Genomic DNA, 25,839 nt, shown 5'->3' with positions numbered 1-25,839 from the left:
TCTCTCTCTCCCCCCTCGCTTCCCTTCTCTCTCACCTGGCCTCCTCGCTCCCCTTCCCTCAATCCTGGTCTCCTCGCTCTCCTTCTCTCTCTCCCCCACCCCCTTCTCCTGGCCTCCTCGCTCCACTTCTCCTGGCCTCCTCGCTCCCTTCCCCCTCTCCTGGCCTCCTCGCTCCCCTTCCTCTTCTCTCTCTCCTTATCTCTTATCTAATCACTCAACCCAAAAAATTGTTTTTTAAGACATTTAACTGATCTCCGTGTTCCATTAACTTGCATTCAAATTTAGAACTGACTTTTCAGTTTTCTTTAAACATTACATTCTTTCAAGATTTAGCATAGGGCAACATGACACAAATGCACATAGGTACATGTTCGTATCTGTGCTTCTACATGCCCCAAATTCCGTGCTCTGTTCGGAGTTGTTGCCAAGCAGAGCTTGCCTAGAGCAAGGCACAAAGTTGGGGGAAAATATATTTCTGATTCACAGCTGCAGACCTAATCCTAAACTGTGAAGATTCACAAACAGCATTCTGATTCTGTGTTAAGAGTCGAAGCACTTTGGGGGTTCAGGATGATACTTTATTTATTCGTTAATGGGATGTGGGCGTTGCCGACTAGGCCAGCATTTATTGCCCACCCCTAATTGCCCTTGAGAACTGAGTGGCTTGTTAGGCCATTTCAGAGGGCATTTAACAGTCAACCACATTGCTGTGGGTCTGGAGTCACATGTAAGCCAGACCAGGTAAGGATGGCAGATTCCTTTCCTTGAAGGACATTAGTGAACCAGATGGGTTGACATGGGATGGCTTGATATTGAAAATATAAACTGTTAAATTTCCCAGCAGTAAAGTTAAATGCATAAAATTTCTCACTATTATAGCACTTCATAAAATCAGGTTTTGGTCTTCATAGTGAAATGACATTTTGGCTCATTTTGATTAACAAAATCTTTCCCATCATCTGCTGTGAGCGACTTCTTGAGTGATGCTGGAATTTCTATTTTTCTTTCACCAGTGAGACAGCCATAGGCCAAAACTTGTAGGTATGGTGAGTACTGCGGTGAAATCTACCTCTCTATACATTGAAGGGACCTTCAGTATAGCGGAAGTACTCCAGAGACTCTGAAGTTCTAATATTTCCACTTCAATTTAAATTGTTCAGCCGGGAGGGTTCAGTCATATAAATATGCCAGTCATCACCGTAAGGGTCACCTCAGTCAGAAGTCAAATATTTTGCATGTCAGGATCACGAGCCTGTACACATCTACAGCTATGAATGCAGAGCCCCGAGTGTTTTACCTTTCAACCACTAGAATTGCAGAATCTTTCAAAGGGCTACTGTTCAGCAATAAAGCTGATTGTTGAGCTACTGTTGTTATGGTGTCATATTCTCTGTCTGTTGGTAGAAAATGCCAATTCAGGTGCTAGCCATGGCTCAGTGGACAGCTGGCCTCTAAGAACAGAAGGCTCTACGTTCAAGTCCCACTTCCGTGATCCATGCACATAATCTAATCACATGCACATAATCACATAAACTTCTGTGCTGTACTGCCTGAGGTACTGTCTTCAAGTAAAACATTAAACTGAGGCCCCATCTGCCCCCTCTGATGGACATAAAACTTCCCAAGGCAAACTTCATAGAGTAGCACTGGAGTTCTTCCTGGCATCCTAACTGACATTTATTCTTCAACCAACATTGCTAAAGCAGATTAGTTTGTCATTACCATGTACAGTTTGAGGGAGCTTGCTGTGCATAAATTTGCTGTCATGTTTCCTGTGTTACGACAGTGACTACACTGCAAATATGTAAAAGCGTTTTGGGGTTATGAAAATAAATGCAAGTTCTTTTTCTGGAATATTTGTGCTTTTCAAACAACTTGCAAGAATATAATGCCTTTAATGTAATAAAACATCCCAAGGTGCTTCACTGGAGCATAAATTTCAAAATTCCAGCCATATATGGAGGTATTAGGGCAGATTAACAAAACCTTGGCCAATGAGGTAGGTGTTAAGGAGTGCCTTAACGAAGGAAAGGGAGGTGGAGAGTTTTAGGGAGCTAAGGCCCTAGACAGCTGAAGCTATGGCCATCAGTGGTGGAGTGATTAAAATCATTGATGTTCAAAAGACCAGAATTAGTGGAGGTTTGTAATTCTGGAGAAGGCTATAGAGATAGGGAAAGGCAAGGCCATCGATGGTTTTGAAAACAAGTCTGAGAATTTTGAAAATGAGACGTTGCTCAACGTTACAAAAATGAGAAGGGACTTGGCTGAGGTGGACTAGACACCACTGCTGGAGGATAAAACAGTGGAAAACTAGCGGAAAGCACTAAAAAGTGAGATCCTAATTGCACAAAGTGTCCCCTACAAAAGTAAGAGTGGTACTGCCAAATCTAGACCTCCCTGGTTGTACAGGGGAAGATCAAACAGAAAAAGAAAGCGTACGATAGGCACAAAGATAGCCTAGATGAATATAGAAAGTGCAGGGACGAAGTAAAAAAGGAAATAAGAAAACCAAAGAGAGGGCATGAAAAAAGATTAGCAAGTAAAGTTAAAGATAACCCAAAGATGTTTTACCAATACATTAATGCTAAAAGGTTAGTTAAGGAAAAAGTAGAACCTATCAGAGATGAAGATGGAAACTTGTGTGTAGATGCAGAGGCTGTGGGAAGGGTTTTGAATGAATATTTTGTCTCCGTGTTTACAAAGGAAAGGGAGGATGTGGATATAGTAGTCCAGGAGGAACACTGTGAGATATTGGACAGAATAGTCATAAAGAGAGAGGAAGTACTCGAAGGGTTGAAATCCTTGAAAGCTGATAAGTCACCAGGGCCAGTTGGATTGTTTCCGAGGCTGCTGAAGGAAGTCAGGGAGGAGATAGCAGATGCTCTGAGGATGATTTTCCAATTTTCACTAGATAGAGGGGAGGCACCGGAGGACTGGAGAAATGCAAATGCAGTTTCATTGTTTAAAAAGGGATCAAAGGGAATGCCAAACAATTATAGGCCAGTTAGTCTTACGTCGGTGGTGAGCAAATTAGTAGAATCAATCCTGAGAGATAGGATTAACTGTCATGTGGAAAGGCATGGACTAGTCAGGGATGTTCAGCATGGATTTGTTAAAGGAAGGTCTTGCCTCACAAATTTGATTGAATTCTTTGGGGAAATGACAAGAAGGGTTGATGAAGGTAGTGCAGTGGATGTTGTGTACATGGATTTTAGCAAGGTGTTTGATAAGGTCCCACATGGCAGATTGGTCAGGAAAGTAAAAGCCCATGGGATTCAGGGTAATGTGACAAACTGGATAAAAGGTTGGCTTTGTAACAGGAAACAAAGGGTAATGGTCAATGGATACCCTTGCGAATGGAAAGTTGTTCCAAGTGGTGTTCCACAGGGCTCGGTGTTGGGACCCTTGCTGTTTGTGTTATATATTAACGATTTGGATGTGAACGTGGGGGGCACAATTGGGAAATTTGCAGATGACATAAAGATTGGCCAAGTAGTGAATAGTCATAATCTCCAAAACTATATAGATGGGTTGGTGGAGTGGGCGGTAAAGTGGCAGATGGATTTTAGCATAGAGAAGTGTGAGGTCATACATTTAGGGAGGTCAAACAGTTACAGGGATTAGAAAATAAATGGGAATATACTAAGAAGGGTAGATAAAGTGAGAGATCTTGGCGTACAAGTACACATTTCCCTATAGGCAGCAGTTCAAGTACACAAGGTTGTAAAAAAATTCTTTCGAGTTATCAACAGTCACAGATTGCAACTCTTTTGAGTACAATCACAGTTCTTGGTTTCCGGGAGTGGGACATGAACCCACAACCCTCTGATTCAAAGGCGAGGGTGCTATGAACTGAGCCACAGCTGACACCTCCACACAAGGTTGTAAAGAAGGCATATGGAATGCTCTCCTTCATTGGCAGAGGTATAGAATATAAAAGTAAGGATATAATGTTGGAATTGTATAAAACACTGGTGAGGCCACAACTGGAGTATTGTGTGCAGTTCTGATCACCACATTACAGGAAGGGCGCAATAACTCTGGAGAGAGTGCAGAGGAGGTTTACAAGAATGTTGCCAGGGTTAGAAAAGTGTAACTACGAGGAGAGATTGGATAGGTTGGGGTTATTTTCCTTAGAACAAAAACGGCTGAGAGGTGACTTGATTGAGGTGTACAAAATTATGAGGGGAATAGATAGTGGACAGGATAAAATTGTTTCCCTTGATGGAGAATTCTAGAACCAGGGGACAGAGATTCAAGATAAGCGGCAGAAGGTGTAGGGGGGACACGAGGAAGAACTTTTTTACGCAGAGGGTAGTGGGTGTCTGGAATTCGCTGCTCAAGTTGGTGGTAGAAGCAGAAACTTTAAACTCTTTAAAAAGTACCTGGATCTGCACCTAAAGTGTTGTAAGCTGTAGGGCTATGGGCTGGGTGCAGAAAGGTAGGATTAGAAAGGGCACCTGGGTGTCCTTGGGCTGGCGTGGACAAGATGGGCTGAATGGCCTCTTTCTGTGCTGTAACTTTTCTATGGTTCTATGGGAGCCAATGTAGGTCAGCGAGCACAGGAATGATGGGCGAATGGGACTTAGTGAGAGTGAGGATACAAGCAGCAGAATTTTGGATGAGTTTAAGTTTATGGAGAATGCAAGATTGAAGTCCAGACATATTGGAGTAGTCAAGCCTAGAGGTAGCAAAGGCATGAATCAGGTTTTATGATTTCTGAAGTGCTGAGGCAGTGCAGGAGTTGACTGATGTTAATGAGGTAGAAATGGGAGGTCTTGGTGATGGAATGGATATGCGTTTGGAAGTTCATCTAGGGATCAAATGCAACACTAAGTTTGCAGATGGCCTGGTTCATCCTCAGACATTACCAAGCATTAGTGGCTAGGTGTTTGTGGCAAGGACCAAAGACAATGGCTTCCAACATTTAGTCAGAGGAAATTTCTGCTCCTCTGCTACATGTTGGACAAGCAACTGATAACTTAGGGACAGTGGAGAGATTGCGAGAGGTGGCACTGGGGTAAACAGCCATCTAATTCCCTTTTGAAGGAAATTATTGACTCGTTCAGCAAAGGTTAGTGGCAGTTTTTTTACCTCTTCATTGTTACTTGTTTCGTGATCACCTTGACCTCTTGATACTGGTTCCCAACCAATGTGAAGAATCAAACAACCATTTAGCTTATAACACTCCATAATCTTAAAGAGCACTAAGAGAACCCTCCTTACTCTTCTCAGCTTTAGTGTAAAAGTCATGACATCGCAAGTGACCCTTCATGGCTGTAGCAACCTCATTCCTGATAACATCCTTGTGAATCTGCAATGTGTCCCTTTTGCTTTGATATCCTTCCGATAATGGGAATCTCAAAATTTCTGCGATTCTGCAAGTTAAGGTCTCATACAAGTTCCTTCACCTACTTCTTTACACTTTTCTTTCTGTCTTGGCTCCTTTCCAATCTGCCATGCGTGGATCTGAAGAACATGCCTGGGAATGTATGACATTTTTAAAGCATAAAAATTCCTCTGTGATTGATGATGTGCATCCTGAGATGGGTCTGGGCTAAGACTGCTACTTTTGCCAAATAGGACTGACAGGATATTTATTATTTCTACTTCCATCCTGTGAATTCAGTTGATTGAGATGGCACCTTACCACTGGATTTAAAGCCAACGCAAGTCAGGCCATGTCTTTTATGTTGTGTGGTACAACTACATTAAAAAAATTGGAAGAGAGATAAATAATGTACTGGACATAGAGTGAATGCCCTACTAGGAAAGTGCCGTGTCTGTGTGCTAGCTTCATAAATTAGAACTATTTCCAGCAATCAGTTCATCCAATTCTTAATTTCCAGTAGACAAAAAAAAATCTGGAAGGGTGCCAATTACAAAAGTTTGGAAGCCAAAAAGCGAGGCTGTTTTTTCAGTAGGAGCACTCAGTTGCCCAGGGCAAAAGCAAACACTGTTAACCTGAAGTTTAGAACTTAAGTAGGCAACTAAAGGTTTATTAACCTATTAATGACAGATAAAGTGAAAGAAACCATTTTAAGAAATAGGCTGGAGGAGTATCTATAAAGCAACTGCTTAATAAGTGACTATTTCTATCTGTATTGTGTGTGTGTATATCATATATGAAAAAAGCCTATATCACTATCACTGTAATCATCTCCAGCCTTACAGCTCCACAGACCTCTTCTCTTGGCCAAATATGGTCTCATGAGCATTCCCAATTTTATTTACTCTGGCTTTGGTGTCTGTGTCTTCCTAATTCCGAACTTAAATCTCTCTGGCTCTTTTCCTCTCTTCCCTCCTTTGGTCATTGGCCTAATATCCCCTTATGTGGCTCAAGGTCAAATTTTGTTTGATAATGCTGCGAAGAGTGCCTCAAGACAATTTATTATGTTAAAGTTGCTATATAAATGCAAGTTGTTGTTGTAACCCGCATTGCAGAATTTAGTGGGGGAGCTTTACTTAAGGCCTTGCAAAAGAAGTAGGCCTCACTATGATTTTGGTTATCTCAAGGTCCCAAGGACAGAATACTGATGAAACTAAAATTCTGGATATGCAGGCCAGAATATTGGGCTAGGTTAAAAGTTGATGCAAAAATAGAATGCACAGAGAACTCGTGAAAGATGTAATGCCTGATGGGGATGGTGTTGACAAAACTACCGCAGGGATCATTGCCTAGACTCTGTTGTATCTCACTTACATAAAGAACCTGAACACAGAAGCAGGCTTGTTAAATTTGCAGACAGCACTAGAATCAGGAGAATAGAAAGTATGGAGGAGACAATTAACGATGTAAAGGAATTAATTCACTTAGGTAGACAAATCGTAAAGAATTGCCTGCAAATATTAAAACAAAGGTTCAGAATTATTATAGGAGGATTTAGGAAGAAGCCTCAGGAGCACTTTCAATATTGAGAATATGGCAAAGCAATTAAAAAAACAAATAGGCTCTCACCAGTTAACTGAATTCTAACAGTGCCACTGCAAAAGTCCTCAGTCCTGGCTCTGCCAACTTTCACCCCAGCTCTCTACACTTGGATAAGTAGGGCATAGCCCTGGGGGATAAGTATGAACTAAAGCCTGGATAAACAGAAACCTGAAAGGTGGGTGTACGTTTCTCATTACTTGATTTGGAAGCTCTTGTGATTGAGGAGAAATGCACAACATGGGCGTTGAGCTTAGCATCTGCCCTGTCATGACAATGAAAAATTCCCAGAAGGAACCACTAAATCTGGACTGATTAGATTCTGGCCCTTTTTAGTTTTATTTTAAACCCAGAATAATTTAACTGTAAAATTTTGTCCCTTTAATTACTCAGTTGCTAAGTGCGCTCTCCCGTATTGTACTGAGACACGTAGACCAATGTGGTCTTTTCATCTGCGCTGATGGGAGTAGGGGTGAAATGGCAAGTGTGTTAATGTCAGCCTCAGTTTCGCAGTGAAAGGGAATGGGAACTTCCACAGCTGGAAAATGTCCATATGTCAGGCACGGACAACATTGTGCTTTGCTGTGACTGATAACTTCTCGGCTCACGCATAAATAATAATCACAGTGGCAAGTTGGCAGTGGGATTCCATAGAGCCAATGATTGACACCTTCAAGAAAGTGTGCGATGAGAAGAAGTTGAGCTGTACTGTGAAGTAATTGCTATTGCAAAAGCAAAAATGAGGCTTCCCTTTAACCTGACACTGTGCCACAACCCATCATGTAATCCTGCTGTGGATTAATCAAAGGGTTCACTGTGACATCTCCAAGTTGGGCACAGTTAATTCTAATGGGTATTTGCTGCAGGCATTACTCCTTTAACAATGCTGCCCTTGGTACAGAGACCAATGCACTCCACTGCTAAAGCCTGTTGCTAAGTAACAGTCTCCATGAGCCTGTGAAAGAAGCTTGGCTGCTCCCTGCATCAACAGGGAAAACAACTCGCTCTGCACGTATGAAGTATAGGGGAATATGGAACCCTCAACCAGATTCATCAGAGGTGTGCTGTTGGGATTTTTTGCTGATTAACTAGCTAGCCACAATTTGTCTGACATACCCGTGACATACTCACATTCACAGGATTTATCTGCTTTCAAAACAAATTACTGATATAATCTGCATGAGAAAAGATTCCTGACACCAAAGTAATTATATTAATTTTTATAATGTTCATGCATCACACACAAGCAGACCTGCAGTCATCCATTTTACCTCCTGTGTCTACCATCTAATAATTGTGCATAAACATATAGTTTCTGTGACTACAGAGACTAACTCACTCTGCAGTTATTGCATCTTTTCGCAAATCTCTATTTAAAAAATAAAGGAAGATTGCTGAGTTGTTACTGAGTAGCTTTAATTGGTTAGAAAGGAGTTCAAAGTGTAAGTCCTTAATCCACTCTTTTGAGCTTAAACCAAAAACACAATGTCAAATACTCAGATTTTAAAAAATGTTGCTGCAAATTTTAAGCAAGAGATTTTGAATCTGTGCAATAGCTTTTATGTACATGAACGCCACATGGATTTTAGATATAGAGCAGCTGTTGTCAGATAGTTTTGGCTTTGGAAGGAATTAAGTGCAAGGACATTTCTGCTGAATTTGAGGTGGTGTTAATTACAGTGAAGAAAGACTGAAGCTGACAGAACTATAATTAAATGTCACATTATATTTGCTTTTTTAACACTTCTAGGGAATAATTGACTCATTAGTTCTCTAGAAGGAATGAGTAGTGCATAAATTGGTAAAACCACAGTGAAATGAGCTTGGCTTCCATTTAACTAAAACTGAAATTTCTTTGATCTTATTGTGGCTGCAACCAGAAGTGTAAAGGAGAAGCACTGTTCACATTTGATAGTGTTAAATTGAAAGGGTGCAACATGTAGTGCTAGCGATTTCTCACTACAGTACATTGAAAAATAAGTGTTAATAGAAAAGTACTTTTTTGGCCCTTAATTTGCTCCTCTTGAAAGCACTGGCAAATGATAGCCATGGTATAGTCACCCTTAGAACTTATAGCTCAATAGACCCTCATTTGGCCTGTCGTACCTGTATTGGCTCCTTGAAAGAACTATCCAGTTGATTCCACCACAGCTTTTGCTCCATAACCCTGCAAACTGGTCGTCTTCAATACACACCCAGTTTATTTTTGAAAGTCCCTGTAGAATCTGATTCTACCACCCTTTCAGATAGTACAAAGCAGATGATTAAAACCCTCTTGTGTGTACCCTAAGTACTCAACCAGGTGCTATTGCTTCAGGTTTAAAAACAACATTCTCTCTCCAGCAAGACAGAATCTAACCATCACCCCTTGACATTCAATGGCACTGCCATTGCTAAATGCACCACTGCCAACATCCTGGGGGTCACCATTGACCAGAAACTGAACTGGACTAGCCATATAAATACTGTGGCTACAAGAACAGGTCAGAGGCTCGGAGTCCTGTGATGAGTAACTCTCCTCTTGACCCCCCAAAGCCTGTCCCTCATCTACAAGGCACAAGTCAGGAGTATGATGGAATACTCTCCACTTTCCTGGATGAGTGTAGCTCCAACAACACTCAAGAAGCTTGACACCATCCAGGACAAAGCAGCCCGCTTGATTGGCACCCTATCCACAAACATTCACTCCCTCCACCACCGGCGCATAGTGTCAGCAGTGTGTACCATCTACAAGATGCACTGCAGGAACTCTCCAAGGCTCCTTAGACAGCACCTTCCAAACTCACGACCACTACTATCTAGAAGGACAAGGGCAGCAGATGCATGGGAACACCACCACCTGGAAGTTCCCCTCCAAGCCACTCGCCATGCTGACTTGGAAATCTTTTGCCATTCCTTCACTGTCACTGTGTCAAAATCCTGGAACTCCCTCCTAAGCAGCACTGTGGGTGTATCTACACCACATGGACTGCAGTGGCTTAAGAAGGCAGCTCACAACCACCTCAAGGACAATTAAGGTTGGGCAATAAATGCTGGTGTAGCCAGCAATGCCCATATCCCATGAATGAATGAATAAAAGTGCCTTAACATAATAAAATGTCCAAAGGCACTTCATGGAGGCATTATAAAACAAAATATGACATCGAGTCACATAATTAATAGGGCAGACAATCAAATGCTTGGTCAAAGGGAAAAAATTTTAGAGTGTCTTGAAGGCAAAGTGAAGCAGACAGGTTTAGAGAGGGAATTTTAGGTCTTGGGACCCAGCCAGCTGAAGACATGACCATCAACGGTCAAGTGATTGAAATCAGGGTGCTCGAGGGCAGAATTGAAGTAGTGCAGATATCTTGGAGGGCTGTAGGGCTCGAAATTACAATGATAGGACGGGACAAATCTATAGACAGACATGAAAACAAGGGTGACAATTTTGATATCGAGGCATTGTTTAATTGGGAGCCAGTGTAGGTCAGCGAGTAGAGTGGTAATGGGTGAATGGGATTTTGTGTGAGTTAGGACGTGGGCAGCTGAGTTTTGGGTGACCAAGTTTATGGACGATAGTATGTGGGAAGCTGGCCAGCAGTACATAAGAATAGTCTAAATAGTCTAGAATAACAAAGGCACGGATGAAAGTTTTAGCATCATATTAGTTCAGGAAGGGGTGGAGAGACGCAAAGTTACTGAGGTGGAAATGTGCAGTTTTACCTTAGGGTTACGTGATTGAAAGCTTATCTCGGCGTCATATTTGACACCAAGGTTTGAACAGTCTGGTTCAGCCAGAGACAATTGTCAGGGAGAAGGATGGAGTCAGTGGTGAAGGGAGCAGAGTTTATGGCAGCAACACAAGGCAATGGCTTCGGCCTTCTCAATATTTAATTATTGGAAATTTCTGTTTGTCCAGTACTGAATGTTAGATGCGCAGCCTGGCAATTTAGAGACGGTGGAGGGTTCAAAATAGATGATGGTGAGGTAAACTTGGGTGTTGTCAGCATATGTGTGGAAACTGACATTGTGTTTTCTGATGATGTCACCGAGGGGCAACATGTAGATGAGAACTAGGAGGAACCCAAGGATGGATTATTGGGGGACACCTGAGGTAACTGCAGGAATGGAAAGAGAAGCTGTTGATGGTGACGTATAAGCCTAACCATTCAGGTTTGACCGGTTATTCACGCATGGGAATTGATTTTGGCCTCAAATGATGTTGGGCATGTGTCTGCTCCTACAAGAGTTGTGAATTAGTGATCGAATGTAAGAATCCTAGGTAATGTTTTCCTTCTTCCCTAATGCACATGCATTGAGACCATTTGCAGCAACTCTACTGTTTGTAACCATGATCAGCTCATTCAGCACAGAAAATTGATTGCCTGGCACCTTTCTTGTCTCAAATCCACATTTGGCAGCAATAGCTAACCAGAAAAGCTATTCTTGAGCACACTTTAAGTATGGTTTCTCTCGTAAAATCCATTTGAATCAACTTAAGCTGTGTTCCAAAATTGACGTTACTTCAAATTGGACATGTGCCATAACTAACAGAAGTTGTGCAATGGTAAAATGAAATTTAATAGCCTGGAGGAGTAGAAGGCAGCTGCTTTAGTTTGTTTTTTTTGCCTTTTACCTTGGGACTCTTGGATAAAATCAGCACATTTCTGGATTATAAGGACAATGCTTAATTGTGGAACACCTTGTAATTACAGTTTAATTGGCCATTATTCTCAGGACACCTGCAAAGTAGTGAAGGAGGCACTGGTCAGATGGATGGCACTTCTGAGGTCTGGTTGAGTGATCCTTTGTGGAGGAGGACAGTCTCAGATTCCTGTTCTGTACCCCAGTCAAAAATGTGTTTGTAATTTGATAGTTGAATAAGTAAATGACATATGGTACATTTCTTTATTCATAGTAGACCCTTCTCTTAACCCTTTGGAACTTTTGGACCATGTTGTAGGAATGGTAGTGTCACCTTCAAATATAGGAATGGAAGGGGGAAAATCATTATCGGCAAAGCCAGTTCGCCATTGGGAAATCCGCTCAAGCCCTTTTTTAAATGAATCAGAATTTTATTAGAATCAGGACTCAAATGCTGTTATCTGGACCCTTGCCCACATCCAACAAGGTTCCACATCAGAAGCACAGCCTGGTTGACTTGGCCTTTGTGTGTATGTGAAGTCGGTGTGCGATAGTGTAGAAAAGTGAGAGAACATAACTGGGATGTAATGAGAACAGACAATTTTCACCTTCGCTAGTGAAGGTACACTCTTGCAGTATTAGGTTAAGTTTCATTGCAGAGTTTACCAGCCCCTATTAATTTCTGTGCCACTGTAATGCGGTGAAATAGTTTGCTAGTTATTTTTTGATGCAAAAATCAAAAAATGAAAATGTTAACTGCTAGAAATGCATTGGAAGTCAATTAACACCTGACAGAGAAAAGGCTAAGTGAGCTCTGACAAAATTGCACTAAACTTTTTCTTCCAAATGGTTATGAACTTGTTCTGAATTCCAAGCAACATATGGGATTTGTTCGTTGAGCTTTCTTCCTGTATTTTCTGATGATTTAGTTTACCTGAAAGGAGGAGTTCTGTGATGCTGCGGATTGTTCTAGCTGTACAAATGGCTAGATAATCCGCTACTGTTTTGCATGGAGTTCACATTTTTCCAGGAGACCAAGTAATCTCTTTTATTCCTGTTTTGTTTCTAGATACAATCTTTGAGAAATGTGCATGAATATTGCAGCACATCTCAATTTGAATTTTTTTAGTCAAAGGAAGTATTGTTCTAATGAGCCTGAGAAAGCATTAAATCTTTCTTCAATACTCTCTCTCCTGAGTAGTACGACATCATAAAGACCAGGAGGGTCCAAAGGTTTGATTTCCCTACCTGAATTGAGCTATCTGATCTTACATAAGACACTACAGTTGCCCTTAGAAGGAAGAAGATCTGTCATGGTTCCTACAGCTGCTTGCTCCCCAGTGATTACAAATGGGAATGGTGTATATATCATGTGATAACTGGATCAAGCTCTGCTATGGTGCTGTCTATCCCCCAATCAACCAGTTGATGGGCGTCCACTGCCAGGGTGGGCATTTTAAGAAAGGCCAGTTGGGTGAGATAATGAAAGGTAATGCTGGTATCTATGGCATCGAATTCCAGCAAGAGTCCATACTTGCACGAATGCATGCATATGAAAACTGGGTAGGGCAGGTGAAAGTATTGAAATGTTTAGATTGATGATTGGGGTATAAATAACATACTGAAAGGCATTGTCATTTTCTGTGTTAAATATTGTGGAAATGTATGTGGAATTATGCACTTATGAACTCATTCTGTACATCAGTACAGGTTGTTGTACTTGTATCGTAATGTTGGTCATTCCAAAGGGTCAGCTCAGCTTAGGACCATCGTTATTCCTGAATCAGTTTAGTCAGCTGTGATTTCTGATGATTTGTCTCATGGTATTACCTGGATTAACTCTTATCTGATCTCTGTTTCTTGTCCTTGATCCATGCAGAGGGTGATGCGACAGGGGTGATGGACAGCCTAATGGAGGCCCTTCAGTCAGGAGCTGCCTTCAGGAGAAAGAGAGGTCCACGGCAAGCTGGTAAGTACTAAACACGAACAAATTTCAGCATATTAATGTACAATTAAAACCTGTTTCTGCACACTTATAAGAACGTAAACCATTATTAATAAACTGTAAAGGATTGGTTTGAAGAAGTGCCAGTGAAGTTTTGTCGAACTTTACTGACAAACTGTGACTTTCCAGCAGTCTTGTGACAAAAGGATAAGAAAGACCTCCAGGCCTTTGCATTGCTAATGTAACGCACTGTTTTTCTACACACACTATCAATGTATAAATGCAATTTTTCAGAGATTAAAAACAGAAAATGCTGGAAGTACTCAGCAGGACTGGCAGTATTTTTCCAGTTCTGACAAAAAGTCATTGACCTGGAACGTTAACTCTGTTTCCCTCTCCACAGATGCTGCAAGGCCTGCTGAATATTTCCAGCACTTGTTTTTTTCCTGGCATCCACATTGCTTTGCTTTTATATCTTTTCTTGAGAGTTTTCTGTAGGATATTTGAAAAGCATGTTTCATTCTGAACTTGGACCTTGGATCACTGAACAAGGCAAGTGAAAATTGCATTTTTCGGAATTGCATTTTTCGGAAACAATTTGCAATAGCTGGGAAAGGAAAGCGTTTAGAATCTAGGGATCCATCCAATTTTGCTCTATTTTCAATTTGTAATGGTAGGAGCATAAGAACTGAAGAAGGCCACTCAGCCCCTTGAGCCTGTTCCATCATTCTGTTAGATCATGGCTGACCTATACCTTTACTCCATTTGGCCAATTTGGTTCCGTAACCCTTAATACCCTTGCTTAACAAAAATCTACCAATTTTAGTTTTGAAATCTTCAATTGGCCTCGGCCCCAACAGCTATTTGGGGGGAGATTTTCCAATTTCCCCTACCTTTTGTGTGAAAAAGTACTCCCTGACTTCACCCCTTAATGGCTAACTCCAATTTTAAAGTTATGACTTTTTGTCCTGGGGTCTCCCATACCAGAGGAAAAAACTTCTCATTTTCTGCCCTATCAATTCTATTAAACTTCAGTTGTTCATCTTCATCTTCATCTTTCATCTTCAGGAGTTCAGGAATGTCACAATATTTTGCATATCTGAGTATAGCATAAATGAAATTGTGTTTCCTATTAATTAATTATATGTTTATTTACCGACAAGTTACAGATATCAGTATAATCCATATCATCTTTTCAGCTCAACTTCAGTCTTAAACTTCTGCTGACAGTTTTGTAGTTATTTTAGAGGTTCCAAATGACTGTCCATTGTCTTGAGTTTGATCAGTAACTATTTGAATGAATACAGATGTTGAATTCATTCATGTTGCAGTACAGCACTTAGACTAACTGCAGTATAAGTGCCTCTGAAACAAGGCAGTCACATTGTGAAATTATATATTTTCTATCCGTATTTATCTTAGGAGCACATATCTAACGTAAGTGTCAGCCTTCACTCAGCAGTAGGTTTGAAGTCAAAAGGTTGTGTGCTTAAGTCCATTCAGAGTCTTGAGCACACAACCCAGTACTGCAATGTTGGAGAGATCACCTTTTGGATGCAACATTTAAACTGAAGCCATGCCTGCCTTCTCGAGGACAAAAATACCTCATGGCACTATTCGATCTACAGCAGGGGAGTTCCTTGTTGTCCCCTGACCAATATTTAAGTCTTAATCAACTTCACTAAATCAGATGATCTGATCATTATCCCCTTGCTGTCTTTGAAACCTTTTTACCAAATTGGCTGCTGCATTTCTTACATTACAACGGTGACTACATTTCAAAAAGCATTTCATTGCTTGTAAAGTGCTTGTAACATCCTGAGGTTATGGAATGCATTATATTAATACAAATTTTTTTCCTAAACTGTTTCAAATTGATAAGATGATCACATCCTTCATCGCATACACTTGTCGTTTTAATCACGGCACAAAACCAGTTGCTTGGGAATAAAAGCAGAAAATGCTGGAAAAACTCAGCAGGTCCAGCAGCATCTATGGAGAGAGAAACAAAGTTAACATTTCGAGTCTGTATGACTCTTCTTCAGTGCTTGTGAAATTGGATTTGAAAGTGTGCTTCTGTGATACCTTTATTTAATTCCTAGTCAATACATCAAAATAATAACTCTGGATATCCCCAAATTCTAACTCTTGCTCTTAGGTAAACTGCAGAATTATAGTAGGCTGCTACATTCCAGGTCAATGACTTTTTGTCAGAACTGGAAACGCACACACAACATTCATAATTTGGATAGGATTCAACTGGACAAGATAGCTCTTTGGTACTGCATCCAAGTGAGTACTATATAAAGAGACTGCTTAGCCCTGGAAGGGTATCACAGCTGACTTCCATCCGGTTTATTTTTGTGATGTAGGAGAAAGGAGCTGTTGCACAAAAAGTATGGTAGTGGGTCTTTTTAGCAATTGTTGGCATAGATGAAAAGCCATTGCAGAGGACATAAGAATCAACCATATAGTGTGAACTAGAAACAGGATAGCAGGTTCCCTGCATTAAAGGAAGCGTGAACCCATTGGTTTTTTTATAACAATTACTGGAGTCAATAGAATAACATTTATTGCATTTAGTTTCACAAGTTGCCATGGTGATATTTGAGCGCTCAATTTCCCAAATCCACACTAAAAAAACCTTCACTTGACTTTTTCTAATGATATGGATCACTAGTAGACAGAAGCTATGCTTGGTCAAATTGACTAGCTCAGCACACACTTGGAGTGAAGTCTAAGACCATGTGTACCACCTGGCTCAGTAACATACTGTGATGACCTGAAACATGCAATACAGGGTCACTGAGATGCACTGGTAAGTTCACAGGGTCCACCCACCAGCCCAGGCAGCTTTAGCAATGCAGCAAAATCACTTTTCCTTGATGCTCACTTTAATTGAGAAAAAAAAGAGAAGAACAATTTTGAAGATAGAGAAAACGTTGCATTATGCTTGAATAACATGATTGGATTATACATGTCCTGATTTGCCAAATTGATAATAGGCTGAAAGATTAGCAGACTTAATATTCATGCATTCACTCTGTTTTCATGTTGGCAAGACAGTGCACCTATTATTTCTTAATATAGCTTTTTCTGAATCAGTACAAAATGGTGGGTTAAAAAGGTGTTTTAGACACTCAGACTGGCAGCTGGCTCAGTGGGCTATTGTGTTGTTACAATGGACTGAAAATCAGGAAAGGCAACTGGATCACGCGCAAGCTTTATTAAAGGTATGTCAAGTAAGACTTTGAAATTCTTCGTGGGAACAGTTAAGTAAATAATACTGATGGATTTGCCTGGCATTGAGAATAAGATGAAAGGTTTTCAATCTCAGATTCAGCTGTGCAACCGTTATCTAAATCAGATTTTCTGAGAGTGCTGTGTGCGTGGGTGAGTCCTGGCTGAATTAGGAACATTATAGGAAACAACTGATGTTTTAATAACATTAAATAATAGAGCTATGCTTTTGAATATGCAACGGGTGAGCATCAGCTGCATCAGCCTGTCAGTAGGCTAGCTTAGCCAAACACTGACAATGTAATATGGCTGGGTAAATGCTGCACTTAAGCCATTTGCTTCAAGGCTACTTGACGGCCTTATGCAAAACTCATAACTCATCTCCTCGAGCTACTCCCATCATCAATGGCAGCTCTCCAACCACTTATACTTCACCCTGGTGTTATATCACTCAGGAAACTCTTTCCAGGCTTACCCAAGTTTGGAAGGGGTATGTTGCTGGATGTTTTTGCAAGTGTTATGTAGAATGAAAATGCCATATACTTACCATTGATCTTTAACAAAATCTCAATGACAGCAATGTGCCTGTTGTATAGCAAGGGCTACAGTTTGTTTTGCATTCATATTCATTTATGAAGAATCCACCCATAGCCTGGAGCTCCTCCGAATTTATTCTTGGCTATTTCACTATCCATGATAGAATACATGTGTTGCTTCTTTTTACTCCAAGGTGCAGTACTTTACCCTTTTTTTATATAAAGCTTCATATTTTTCTGCCTCCTTGCATCTTTTATCCAGCTCATTTTGCAGTTTCTGAGCAGCCTCCTCCATGTCCTAGTTTGGCATCATCTGCAAATTTGACTACTTTGCACTGAGTTTCTGAAACCAACTGACATACACAAATCAAAAGCAGTTGTGGTCCCAGCACCAAGCTCCTCACTCAGTACTCATTTGTGCTCCCCAGTACTCCCCAGTATTATGGGTCCAACGCACCCGTACTCCCCAGTACTATGGGTTCAACGCACCCGTACTCCCCAGCATTATGGGTTCAACGCACCCGTACTCCCCAGCACTATGGGTTCAACGCACCCGTACTCCCCAGCACTATGGGTTCAACGCACCCGTACTCCCCAGCACTATGGGTTCAACGCACCCGTACTCCCCAGCACTATGTGTTCAACGCACCCGTACTCCCCAGCACTATGGGTTCAACGCACCCGTACTCCCCAGCACTATGGGTTCAACGCACCCGTACTCCCCAGCACTATGGGTTCAACGCACCCGTACTCCCCAGCACTATGGGTTCAACGCGCCCGTACTCCCCAGCACTATGAGTTCAACGCACCCGTACTCCCCAGCACTATGGGTTCAACGCACCCGTACTCCCCAGCACTATGGGTTCAACGCGCCCGTACTCCCCAGCACTATGGGTTCAACGCGCCCGTACTCCCCAGCACTATGGGTTCAACGCACCCGTACTCCCCAGCACTATGGGTTCAACGCGCCCGTACTCCCCAGCACTATGGGTTCAACGCGCCCGTACTCCCCAGCACTATGGGTTCAACGCACCCGGAGACTTTCCGCACCTGAACTAAATAGCATTGTGCTATGAGTTTACAGGTGATTTAATTGTGTGGTGTCTCAGCTTTTCCCTATCCTGCCCTCAATCAACGAGTAACGAGTACAGATAGTGATCAGGAGAAGGAATCTCAAGTGATTTATTTTTCCCTTTCAACCTAAAAGTGCCCAAGCTAATTTTAGCCTCCGTTCTGGCTCCATTCGCAGCCAGCTAAATTCAGCACAGATGAACCTTGGAACTCCCTACTTTATAGTTAGTTCACTTCTGTACCAGTTAGTTCACTTAGCTGAACAATATGAGAGCCTTCCTAGTCCTGTTTTCAATTAATTTTCTATTCTGCAGAAATGGTTTGCTGCCCTCAAATGTGCAATTTCATGTAATTCAGACTTTTTTTAAACAAGAAAGTGATGTGGGTGAAATACAACCGGACAAATTATTTTGTATTATGTTTCCATTACAGGCTTGTAAAGAATCCAGGCAACTTTGCTTCAACTTTTAAATCACAAATTGAAGTCTATAAAAGTTTGTGCCTGGAGAATTAAACAAAGCTTGTTGATGTTTTTTAAAGGCCGCTGGAACATTACATACTTAACACCTGTTAGACCATGATCCTCTGGCTCTTTAAGTCATTCTGAGAGTTCCAAAATGAAAGCAGAAGGTCACAGTTTGATTCCTGTCCTGTCCTAAGATAGCTGACCCAAACTCGAGCAGCAGTTTGGGACCTTATGCACTTGGGCTAAGGATGGGGAAACATCAACTCACATTCCATCTCTTGATTTCTGTTGAGTGAACCCAGCCGGAAAGTGCACTTGTGTAGCAATTGGTTGGAGCCTGTCTCGGCTATAGTACCACCCCCCACCAACCCCTTTCCCAATGAAGCACCCCGTAGACTATCATTATCTAAGTTTAAGCGTTATGGATACCAAGGTAGCAGGGGGTTGATGGCGATGTGAAACTCTACCTTGATGCAAGGCCATCAGCAAGGGCCCTGAACCCTCTTGGGTGAAGATTGAGAGGAAAAGGAGGAATTAACAATATACATATTCTGATGGGGTTTTTTTTAATTAAAATTGTTCCAACAGAGTGACATCATCTAGATATTGGTCACTATGAGCACCGCTGCACTTAGCAATTCATGGTAAGTGGAGCTGAGTTCTACTGCTAGGTTTGCAACAATTTATGGCCAGAAAAATCAGTGCTCTCTGTTCATGCACACAGGTTCATGCCAGCAATTAATCACTGTTTGAAATTTTGTGCTAAAAAAAGATGATCAGGTATCTTAAGTACTAAAGGGTTCAAATGAGTTTTATATAATTCCAAGGGTTTTGGTTATCTCTTGTCTGGTGTGAAGGTGAAGCCCTGTCCCCTTAAGCTGATTTGCCTAAATTCATTTTGGTTGTAGCTGCAAATCTTGGTTCCATGCAAAAACATTCCAATCAGTGTCATATAGTTGGCCCATTATGTTACCTTTTTGGGATCTACTTTCTACCTGGGTCATTGCCTCCACATCTGTAAATAAAGTTGAGATGGTGAGCTCGTAGATCAGAGATCTAATCCTTCACTGTCAGAGTTAAGACCCAAAGATCTTAGAACAGCATATAACAAGCACTGAAGACATAATGCAGACTCAAAACGTTAACTCTGTTCCTCTCTCCAAAGGTGCTGCAAAACCTGCTGAGTTTTTCCAGCATTTTTTGTTTTTATTTCAGATTTCCAGTATCCACAGTATTTTGCTTTCATATAACAAGCACATGTTTAATCTTTTATTTGGGCTGGTGGATTTTCTGTGGTGTTTCTTGTAGCTTCAGGCTGTGCGCACCTGTCTGGCTCCTTGAAGGAGGCAGCAATGGGCAGTACACAATGCTGGACAACCCAGTGCTCAGGAAAATGGAGATGAGGGTGGTGGGGAGGGTGGAGAAGGAATGGTGATTCAACATTGACAGCAAGGATAGGGATACAATATTCAATATAAATACCAAGGATAAACTTGAATTTGCATTAAATTACAGGTAATGCTGAACTCATATCAGCTGTTTTGCCAAATATTTTTTGACATGTGATTGGTTGTTTATTTGACTGATCTAATTGAATCAGAATTGACCCAATAGGACAGCAGCCAGCAACAACACATGAGACCCAAATGAAAGTTAAAACATGACCCTACACCAACTCAATCACCATACTTCTCTAGAAGGATCCAGACAGCACGGAGGTCTAGACAGCATAACCTTGATTTACATTGCACCACATGGCAATACAGTGTGCTTCTGATTATACATATAATACAAATTGAGTGTCCTTAAAAGCAGCCTCTAATAAACCGCCATCACAGTAAAATCAATACAATCTAATTCAGTTTCTGCGCAAGTAACACATAGACACCATAAATCAGAAAGTGCTGAATCCACTAAAAATCACAAAATTATTACACTCCATTATAGACTCCAGACACAGCCCTGTGACGGGAAGGGGATATGCTTGGCTCATGGCTTTGCTTTGTGATTCAAACAACATTTTATAAAGTTAACAAAGCCCCCTCACACTTCTGTGTTCTGGTAGAAGCCCAGTTTTTACTTTGGTAATGCATTTACTGTGATAGATGCCAGCGAGTGAGTTGCTAGACTGTAGCCTAATCATTGTTTAAGATGTCCTTAATCATGCAAAGCCGGAGACTAGATTGTATGATTTGATGCTGTATTTACCATGTAGCCAGTGTGGTGTTTTCTGCTTTATTTATGAATAAACTTCTAGTAGAATTACGGAAATTTATGAATTTCGTAAAAGGTTTTAGTTTTATTTACTGTTCACTGCAAATTACCAGTCTACTTCTTCAAGCTATCACTGCTAGGTCTCCCATTTATTTAATTGTTTATTAAACGGCTTTCAGGTTTTGTTTTCCATTACAGTAATGTGGTGTCAGTATTCCGTATTATAAATAAACTGATTCATGAATGTCACCGCAGTCCGAGTTAATATGGTAGGATCTGTAATTCACACTAGTTCTATACCAAAGTCTCTTTATATTTTTGCCCATCAGCATGACCTAGAGTCTGTCGCATTGATCACTTACTGCAGCACTATATTTCACTGGCCTCCATTTGCTTTTTACAGCTTGACATTTCTGCAGTACACACCCACTGCAGATCAGCTGCCAGAGCACGCTCGCTCTATTGGTTGTGATTTCAGTTATTGATGCTCAGCCTAGTCTGCAGATTATCTTCAGGAAAGAGTATTCATAGCATCCACATAAGTGAAACTGTCTGAGGACATGTGAAGCATGAACTTTTACTTCGGACTGTTAACAAAAATACAAGCCTATAGGAAATTAAGTTTGCAGATGGGTCAAAAAAATGCATGTTTTTTGTCAGGTAACAGATTTACAGTGCAGTTGTGAGCACTGAACCATCTTGCACTGAATAATTTATTTTCAGGAAGCTCCAGTATCTAGGAAGTAACTTGTAAAAGCATGTATAGAGGGAGAAATACAACCATATGGAGTTGAGCACTATTGTAGGTAATGAAGTTGGCCAGTTACGTGAAATATTAACCAGAAAATTGATGATGGTCTCTGCACAATGATGTTTCAGTTTCCTTTTGGCCACGATCAAGGTCAATAACACAGGATTACAAACCAGGGTCCCATTTTCCCAGGCTGAGCAGAATAATCCTTCCTGACATTTCTAAAAATTAGCAGATTTAATTGAGTTTTGCATTATCTATCATACATAAAAACACTGCATCTGCTACTTGTGTATTAACCCTTAAAGCACCAGAGTTGACCCCTTTTTTATTATATATGATCTCGGCACAAAGTGATTTTATCTTTGCATCAGTGCTAGCTCTATAGTCTAATTCGGGTGCAAATGTCAGCCAAAGTGCAATTAGGCAGATGATCTTGCTTCAGCTTCACATTCACTGCGGTTTGACTGCAACCAATACAAAGTGCTGCTTAAACAAGGTCACAAGCAGTCCATTGAACCTCCTGGCAATTTGTAATTCAGCTTGAGCTGTCTATTTTTAAATGCTAGCTGGGAGAAAATTGGACAATCTGCGCTTTGCTGACATTAAAATTTAACTGACATTCAGATATTCGTGAGTACAACCCCATTCTTTCCTGAACAGAATTTCAATCCAGTATGTAGTACATGAGTGCCCTTATTTCACCTTTGTCTTGCTCCTCAAAAAAGCTGGATATATGCTTAAGAATGGACCAGATGAAGGACAGGCTTCAGTTTCTGTTTTCACACTGTTTAGAAAGAATGTAAATTTTTATAATGCCTTTCACAATTTTAACATGTTCCAAAGCATTTCACAGCCAATTAAGCACTTTTGAAGTGTAGCCATTGTTGTAAAATAAGAAATATGAAAGCCAATTTTCACACAGCAAGCTCCCACAAACAACAATATGATAATATACAGATAATTTATTTGAGTGGTATTGCTGCAGGATAAACATTGGCCAGGACACTGGGAAAGCTTCCCTGCTCATTTCGAAATAGTGCCATGGGACCTTTTATTTTCATCTGAGAGGGCAGATGTTAGTTTAATGTCTCATCCAGAAGACAGCACCTCCAACAGTGCAGCACTCCCTCAGTTTTGCAACTTTCTGACTCAGCCAAGAGTCCCAAGCACTGATTCACAGCTGGCACCTTGAGAGAGCTATTCACATGATGCATTATTTATTTTCCTTTTCCCTATTGATGACATTCATCATTAAAGTTGAGCTCAAAGTGAGCAGCTGATGCTCTGCAATTAATTTAGTTCTCAGTTGACATCCGCATTGCAAAAAGTTTATTGGGTGTCCAAAAACTAAAACTTGCGAGTGATGCCGTAATTTTCAGTTTATTTGGAGCTTTGCTGAGGGATTTGAGTGGTTGCCGAATATTGTGAAAAGATTCCACAGTAGGTGAATAAGCAGGGTGTGGTTGACTATGAATAAATCATTTTCCACTTTCATACTGGGATTTATGCTGCTGTTGGGAATCACATCCAATGATTCTGTCCATCTATGAAAACAAAATTTTTAATGGATGGAAAATGCTGCAGTTCCCAAATAATCAGACCCACCAGCTTGTGGACGCTAAGTAGTTAAATTCTCCTGTTGTTGCATGTGTTGTAAGGATCAGATTCTACAATTCTGCTTTTCTCAAAGCTAAGAAACAGTGGCCTTTGATTTGGGCTAGCTTTCACACAGGAGGGAGGGGAACCTTGAATTTGCAAAACTTTGCCATGCTTGTGTGATCCACAAAGCAATGCACTTAAGAAATTCTCTAGAGAATGCCTGCATAAGTCGCATTTTTACTCTTAAACAATTAAGTTTATGCTTAATCCATTTCTCAATTCCGAAATCTCCATTCCACATACTAAGGTTATTCTGATTGTTCTCTTCGCCCTTCCTTTAGGATATTAAAATGGCTGAAGATCTCTAATGCTCAGCTACCACTTTTCCTGCCCCCAGTTCAGAGCCAACTAATGAACTGTAAAACAATCTTGTCCTACAATGAATTGCTGTCCCCCAGCCTGAGATGCATTCTTTTTATACCCAATGCATATTTTATAGATATATAGTAATCCCCAAGTGGGGCGATGATACAACTTTTGTGTGGGAATAAAAGCGGTACAGACGAGCAGAATATACCTTTAGATTGAAGAAAGGATAATCCTCCTCGATTGCTACTGAATTACACAATCTCTTACATTTATTATGTTTTATGGATTATACCATCCACGGCTTAAAGGGAAAGGAGAATCTAAGGGGCGCACTTTTCCTATCCTAAGAATTATTAAATAATCAAGTATAATCCTTGGCTTAGTGGTAACTTTCACACATCTGAGTCAGTAAGAAGTCTTAACAATGCATAGTTTGATTAGAACAAGTTAACATCGTTTTAGGAAAGGGAAATCCTGTTTGACAAATTTAGGGTAAATAAAGGGGAGCCAGAGCATGTAGTTTGCTTGGCTTCTAAAAGATGCCACACAAGATGAGGGCACATGTTTAGAGGATTGGTTAATGGCCAGGAAGCAGAGAGCAGAAATAAATGGGGCATTTTGAAGTTAACAAGTGGAGTACCACAAGGTTTAGTGCTGGGGCCTTGGCCATTTACAATCTATATTAATGACTTAAACAAAGAGACCGAGGATAATGCATCTAAGTTTGCTAACAATACAAAGCTAGGTGGGAATGCAAATTGTGAGGAGGAAACGGAGGCTCCAAATAGATATAGACAGGTTAAGTATGTGGGCAGCAAGGTGGCAGATGGATTATAATGTGGGAAAATGTGAGGTTATTCACTTTGGTCATGAGAATACAAAAACGGAATATTTTTTAAAAGGTGAGAAACTTGTAAATGTTGATGTTCAGAGAGAATTGGGTGTACTCGTACAAAGAATATAAAAAGTTGGCATTCAGGTCCAGTAAGCAACTTAGAAAGCAAATAGCATTTTGGCCTTTATTGCAAGGGGATTGGAGTGCAAGAATAAATAAGTCTTGCTACAAATGTAAGAGCTTCAGTGAAACCACACCTAGAATACTGTTTGTAATTTTGGTCTCCATATTTAAGGAAGGATATACGTGCATTGGAGGCGGGTACAGCAAATGTTCACTAAATTGGCCCTTGAGATGGGAGGATTGTCCTATGGTGAGAAGCTGAGTAAATTGGTGTCGATATTGTCTAGAGTTTAGAAAAATGAGAGGTGATCTCATTGAAACATTCAGGATTATGAAAGGGCTTGACAGATGGATGCTGAGGGGCTGCTTCACCTGGCTGGGAAGTCTAGAACATGGGGGCACAGTTTCAGGATAAGGGGATTGATCTTTTGGGACTGAGATGAGAAGAACCTCCTTTACGCAAAAGGGCTGTGAATTGTTATGGCACAGCGGATGGTAAATGCTGAGCTGCTCAAATCCCAAAGGAAAACTTGAAACAACTGCAACAACTGTGTTGCAATTTGTATACTTATTTCAAGAGGCGTGCCTTGAATTTAGTAGTAATAAGTCCACTGAGTCTTAGAGGGTTTTCTTTACAAAACTAAGTTAAACATTTATTAATAAAATAAACAATTTTAAGCGCACACACAGGTCTATAAGTTACTACAATGATAACTCCTAGCTCCCCTAGTTAATCTCCCAGTTACACCTCCGTTAAGGCAACAGTAAAAATGCATAGATTTTAGAAGATCCAGGCAAAGTAACATGACACCCTGAACAGTCAAATTCAAAGTGAGTTTTCTTAACTTCAATTCTTTGTAAACAGCAGCTTGAGGCTTAGATGCTGGAGGCTTTTCACACTTGTGTTAGATCTTAAAATGCCTGCCCTTACACTCGGCCTTCTCTCCTTAATACATATTTTCCCCTTTGAATGCAAATTCCCATTGTTTCAATATGTCTTTGGACTTTACCTCTCTGATAATAAAAATCTATCATAGTACTAATTTTACCAGTAATCTTTGAAAAAAATAAACACATCGTATCTGAAGTTCTTCTGGCTAGGTGTAACATTTCACCACCTCTTTTGAATTCAAGCT

The 25,839-nt window shown here is 40.8% G+C and overlaps 1 protein-coding gene across 1 annotated transcript in view; it reads left to right on the top strand.

Annotated features, from left to right (window-relative positions):
* diaph1 (diaphanous related formin 1) overlaps positions 1-25,839 on the top strand; it is a 348,897-nt gene that overhangs the window by 302,179 nt on the left and 20,879 nt on the right. The window contains exon 27 of the mRNA XM_078551232.1: positions 13,431-13,520. Within this exon, the coding sequence (XP_078407358.1) occupies positions 13,431-13,520 (90 nt within the window). The remainder of the gene's footprint in view (positions 1-13,430; positions 13,521-25,839) is intronic.

This window comes from Cetorhinus maximus, chromosome 10, assembly GCF_964194155.1.
Source record: "Cetorhinus maximus chromosome 10, sCetMax3.hap1.1, whole genome shotgun sequence".
Classification (NCBI taxonomy): Eukaryota; Metazoa; Chordata; class Chondrichthyes; order Lamniformes; family Cetorhinidae; genus Cetorhinus; species Cetorhinus maximus.
This window is presented reverse-complemented; position numbering and strand designations above follow the sequence as displayed.